At 43.7% G+C, this 6,000-nt stretch overlaps 1 protein-coding gene across 1 annotated transcript; it reads left to right on the plus strand.

Annotated features, from left to right (window-relative positions):
- Positions 1–4,266: 4,266 nt before the first annotated feature.
- Positions 4,267–5,177, plus strand: diras1b (DIRAS family, GTP-binding RAS-like 1b; the record flags this gene model as incomplete). The annotated part of the gene is made up of 2 exons (XM_079174261.1): positions 4,267–4,575; positions 4,890–5,177. 2 exons carry the CDS (start codon positions 4,267–4,269, stop codon positions 5,175–5,177), a joined length of 597 nt encoding a protein of 198 aa, XP_079030387.1.
- Positions 5,178–6,000: the final 823 nt, after the last annotated feature.

Here is a 6,000-nt window from a genome sequence, read left to right on the forward strand (position 1 = left end):
GGAGTTTGGCTGCACTGCCAAAGATACATTTATAGTATACCATTAATTCATTAAGAAACTGCAGTCCTCTCATTTCAAATAAAACAAGAGAAGAGGAGGGGGAAAAGGGAGAGAGACAGCTTGCGTTTTCGAGGAGTGTCGTTAATCTCAGAGGCCTGGTGTCAAGGACAAAATATTGAAGGAGCCCAAGTACAGATTGTGTGTGTGTGTGTGTGTGTGTGTGTGTGTGTGTGTGTGTGTGTGTGTGTGTGTGTGTGTGTGTGTGTGTGTGTGTGTGTGTGTGTGTGTGTGCTTTCATGTGTATGCATGTCACTGGGAGGTTGCACCTGTGTGTGCAGTTATAGCTGCTGACAGGGGGGAGGGAGGCAGCTAATTTTAGTTCAGGTGAAAGACCGGAGGGAGCGGAGGAAGGTTTTGATGAGCAGGATCGTTGTCGTGGAGCTGAACTCCCCGACCAAAAGAACCAACAGGCACCGAGCGAGGAAGGATGACAGACTGACAGGACCCAGACAGACGAGCCCCATCGATCAAAACCACAGCGGCGGCCATAGTTTATTGATCAAACAGCATGGAGGCCTGGGGAGTTAGCGAGCGGGAGACGGGGGAGAAATGGGAGCGGGTCAAAGAGAAACATTTTCAAGATGCATAAATGAAGAGGAAAGAGATACAGAAGGAATATTTTCAAGCATATCAGGGTTGAGAGCTAGCATGTGATCACAGACGCATCAACATATCAGCTTTAAAACACAGAAATAATACCAGTCCATACATAAAATGACCAATAGAAGTTGTTCAAAGAATGATTCTGGTTTATTAGAACTTGGGTCTTGTTTTTGTAGTATTAGACATAATATCACTGTACTCACCAAGTTGCTTAGATCTGGGAACACTATGATGCTAAAAATGGGGTGAGACAGGGCAAGAACTCCTCTGTTTGGCCTAATTTATTTGGAAGAGGAAAAGAAGACAATCTATAGTAAACCTTTAGAGTTTATAGACGGACTTATTGGTTCAACTTTGACCTAAAAGTTAAACCCTGTGCAAGCAGGGATTGTTATTACCATTTACGATGTTTCACGTTTAGCTTTACCTCAAAAATAAAGAGGCTTACATCATCCAGCTAAACGTTAAGCTTTTTTACAGCCTGTCTGATCACGTGACCACGTCTGACTTTATTGTAGCAACGTTGGCGTTTTCCCAGATCTCTGCAATTACTCTCAACTTGCAGTCATTCGTTTTTTTGGGCACTTGAATTACAAATTCAGCAGATCTTTACTGAGAATCATTAGCATTCATTTAGAGTTATGTTTGTGTTCACCAATATTCACTCTCCTTTTAGCTCTTTTTTGGTCTCCACTGGTCTCATGTGGGGAATATTTGGCTCCATAGCTGTTAAAGGCTCCTTTTTTTACTCTTTGTTCACCAGCTAGTCGCTATCATTGCCTTTCTGTTGTTTGGTGCTGACCAGGTAGAGTGCACAGTGGGTAAATCAGAGTTTTTATGCAGTAAACAGCTGCCTGCTCCTGCCAAAAGCTTTGAGAGTGAACCAAAAACTAATTAACTTAGAGGCCGGAAAATCAAAACAATGAGCCGAAACTCGCTTTAAATCTCTGTAAAGCCCAGAACTGCTGCAGATCATCACTACTAGAGACACATTGTTTTCACATTGTCATGCGGTACATCAGTGTGGAAATTATTGATTATAGCTGCTTCAAGCTGACACCTTTTTCCCCATGCATCAGGTGGATCGAACTAATAAGCAACTGTTTGCCAACAGTTCACCATATCATATCAGTTATTGCAGCTTTACGCATTTATCTCAGAATCTAAGCTTTAGCCACTGGGAAATCTTGTCGACAGGCAACATTTAGCCAGATTTTTGACAGTATCCTTCACCATCTCAAAAAGTGTATCATCCTTCGAAGGCTCCGGAGAGCCATTACACAAGAGTTTCTTCACAGTCTGCAGACTTATGAGCAGAGGACAGAAGCTCATCTGCAAATTAAACGGTGGCTGTGTGTGCAGCATGAATAAAAAAAAACGCTCTTATATGTCACCCAGACTTGCAGCTATAGATTGACTATAAAACTCAAGAGGCACTCCCTGAATCCCTATTTATTTTGAACTCCTTGACTGATGTTATCTAGAACCTGGCAATGCAATTACAGAGGCCCTGCCATCAATAGTGGATTCCAGCAGTGCAAGCATGACAGAAATCCACTTATTCCATCTAGTATTGATGTCAATTTACTGTTTCATTACAGCTGGAGCTTAGAGAGCCGCACATGATCACAACTGAATGAGTATCTTATTATGGGACCTTAAAGCAAGTTTAGAACCACAGCTGATAAATAATGCAACAGATACAATGCGTTATCATGCACAGATGCTCAGCAGACACAGGCACTTACAAAGATAGTAATAGATTAGGTGTGAAGACATTGCTGGGATACATATGCATGAGTTGCAGCAGGTAGCATCGAGAGTGAAGATTTGTAGGGTCCTTCAATGTGCAGTGTTGCTGTTAACTGCAAATCAGGTTTATTATAGCTTTGGAATTCTTTGTTTTTATCTGCATAGCGTAATATGTTACAGCCTGACTGCACACAATATGGAGTTTTAGTTTATTTTTTTGTGCACTATGTTTAATCTTGGCGTTTCTTTCCAATTCCCATATTTCTGGAAGGGATATATTTTAGGTATACCACAACATGTGCACAGCAGATCATTTAAATCACTGCTGGTTTCTAAATGGAGTACCTTAAACAACCATTAAGTGAATTATTGGGCTCTTGAGGGCAGCGCAACAAGCTGTAAACACCACACTGACGCATTTTATCACATTGTAGCATTTATGGGGATCTTATGGCCAAAATATATTGCAATATTAAAAAGAATGTTTTCTTTAGTGCATAATCACCTGAAAATTAGAGTTGTTTCATTTTTGTTATCTTTGAAATGAGCCGTTTATAGCTATGAGACTTCTTCACAGAGCCGGCTGCATTTTTCCAACCCAGAACTGACATATCATTGGGAATTTGCATTTTCATGTCAGCCAACATACAGTAGTTCTCCTACACACTTGCACATGTCAGTTAGTTGCGATCTGCAACCTCGCCGCGAGAAGCCACCAAATCCTTCACACTGGCCCTTTACATTTATATACCGAACTTGTTAGCAAGCAGTTCAATTATTATTCATTTTGAGTTGTGTTTATCTCTAAGTGGTGAATTAAATTCCAATATTCACCCTCATTTTAGCTTTCTTTTGGTCTCCGTTAACTCCTAGCTTTAACAGCTAACTGCTCTTTTCTTTTTAAACGGAAACACGGCCATGAGAGTCCTGAGACTGGACCAAAATACTGAAGTTTCAACAATGAGCTGAAAGACGCCCAAAGGCTGTGAGAGCTGAACAGAACTGCAGAGTCTGTAATAATTGTGTTCATTTGTCACTAGACGCAATTTCTTTCCACATACACATAGTTATTTGATCAATTATTAATATGAAAATATTGATTAGAGCAGCTTTAATTAGTTTTAGTTGACATTTTCACTGATAGGTTGTGCTTGGATCCATAGAAATAAGCCCCAACAGAGACACTGAAGGGAATCAGTTTTAGTTTATGTTTATCGGTCTTTTTATACATTAAAGATATGTACAAATTACCCCACACACACATATGGCCTCATGTAATCCAATGCAGCAGTCCTGTATCTGCTGCTTTTGTGACGCTAATAATGTTCTGTTAGAGAGTTGTTGTTGTTGTTGTGTGCTGTATCGGATTGTGTTGTGTTATACATGAGTTCATGTTATTGTTTTTCTCCTGTGCTGCACGGACTCTCTGTCTCTTCCAGGTTTTGCTGCAGTTGCTAAAAAGTGATAAATAAGGAAATGCTGGAATGTTTTTGGGCTTGAAACTGAGAAACTGTGACACAGCGAACAGTATTGATCAGGGAAATGTCTGCGTCAGGTGAAACACTTGGAGCCTCACCAACCTCATCCTCTCTAATTTGTAGTCTGGCTCACAGTCAGACCACGAGGATAGTTAGAGTGCTTTCACACCCACCGGCCTGAGGTCGAGTCCCACCAGCGCTCCCCTTCCTGTTCCTTCATCTGCTTTGTGATCTGCTGATTTGCTAAAATTCCTCTTTGCTAAAATTATCCTCTCCTCCCCACCCCTCTCCCTTCTCCCCCTGCATCCTCCCCCATGCCCCCAAACCCTCGGCATCATAGGTGTAACACTGTCTTAAGCCTGAGGGGGGCAGAATGCCGGAGCAGAGCAACGACTATCGGGTGGTGGTGTTCGGGGCAGGGGGAGTGGGGAAGAGCTCCTTGGTGCTGCGCTTCGTGAAGGGCACCTTCAGGGACACCTACATCCCCACGGTGGAGGACACCTACCGCCAGGTGATCAGCTGCGATAAGAGCGTGTGCACCCTCCAGATCACCGACACCACAGGGAGCCACCAGTTCCCAGCCATGCAGCGCCTGTCCATCTCTAAAGGCCACGCCTTCATCCTCGTCTACTCCATCACGAGCAAACAGTCCCTGGAGGAGCTCAAACCCATTTACCAACAGGTGGGGAGTAATCATGTGTGTGTTTGTGGATGGCTGGGTTCACGTATTATAACTAAATACAGAATGGAAATACAGGATAAATCTTTTACTTTGATTACTTCAGGCATGAAATGCAATACATTGTGCTTTACAGAAAACCAAACAATCATTAAAAATGTGTAATAAACAAGGATAAATACAATTAAATAATGTGTAATATATATTTCTCTTTGGATGTTAAGATTACCACCAAATCAACGTTTTGGGTGTTTATAATGTGCTCTCACCAGCCAGAACATAACAAGCTCTCCTCTTGTTCTCCTTCTCCTCTGCAGGTCTTGGCCATAAAGGGCAACGTTGAGGCCATCCCCATCATGCTTGTGGGCAACAAGAGCGACGAGACCCTGCGGGAGGTGGAGACCAAGGACGGGGAAGCCCAGGCCAACCAGTGGAAGTGCGCCTTCATGGAGACGTCGGCCAAGACCAACCACAACGTTACCGAGCTCTTCCAGGAGCTCCTCAACCTGGACAAGAAGAGGAACATGAGCCTCAACATCGACGGCAAGCGCTCGGGGAAGCAGTCCCGCGCCGAGAGACTGAAGGGCAAATGCAGCGTGATGTAAATCCAGGAGAGGAGGAAACAAGAGGTGGCGGTTGAGAGAGAGAGAGGGGGGGGGGGGGGGAGGGGGGAAACAGAGAAAAGCGAAATAAGGAAGACGAGGGATTGGAGGGACTCACTAAACGTATCACTCAGAGCTAAACGTCTGGAAGGTAGCAGGAATCTCATCATCCACATCCTCCTCTGTTTGACTGGTGCATTCACAAACACAACTCGGCAGTTATTTTGAAAACATACATGATTTCAGTTCCGAACCTTACATCCATGTGCATTCTGCTAAAAGGAGAGACGAGGGGGGGGGACTGACGCAGAACATTGAGAGGCAGATTAAAATCAAGACGTGCGCGGAAGAAGCGTGGGTGTGGAATTTTGTGTCATCCGAGTGTCACAAAACCTGGCTGAGGAGCTCATCGAGACCCCGGACTGCAATGAATACCACAGACTGCAGCATCCCCTGAAAACAGGCTGAAGGTTTCTGATTTACACGAAACATTTAGTGTCCCTCCCTCCCTGCTCAGCTCCCTCCTCATCCCAGCACCCTCATCCTTCGCATACGCCCCAAATACTATAAACAAATATAGAGAAATGTAATGTACACGTAACAGAGCCGACAAAGTAAGCTCACTCATCTGGTAGAAACACTATTTTAAGAGACTGATGTGTCCGTCATGCTAGAAAGCACAGAACCCAAAGGTTTTGAGACTGCTAGCGTGACGGACATTAAATCAGCAGCAAGACATGCGACCCAGCTACATCCCAGAGCCACTCCTGAGGACTCTGATCTATATAAACAAGGGATAATTCAATATATTCCATCTAGTCTACAT

Source organism: Pholis gunnellus (genome assembly GCF_910591455.1).
Source record: "Pholis gunnellus genome assembly, chromosome: 15".
NCBI classification, from domain to species: Eukaryota; Metazoa; Chordata; class Actinopteri; order Perciformes; family Pholidae; genus Pholis; species Pholis gunnellus.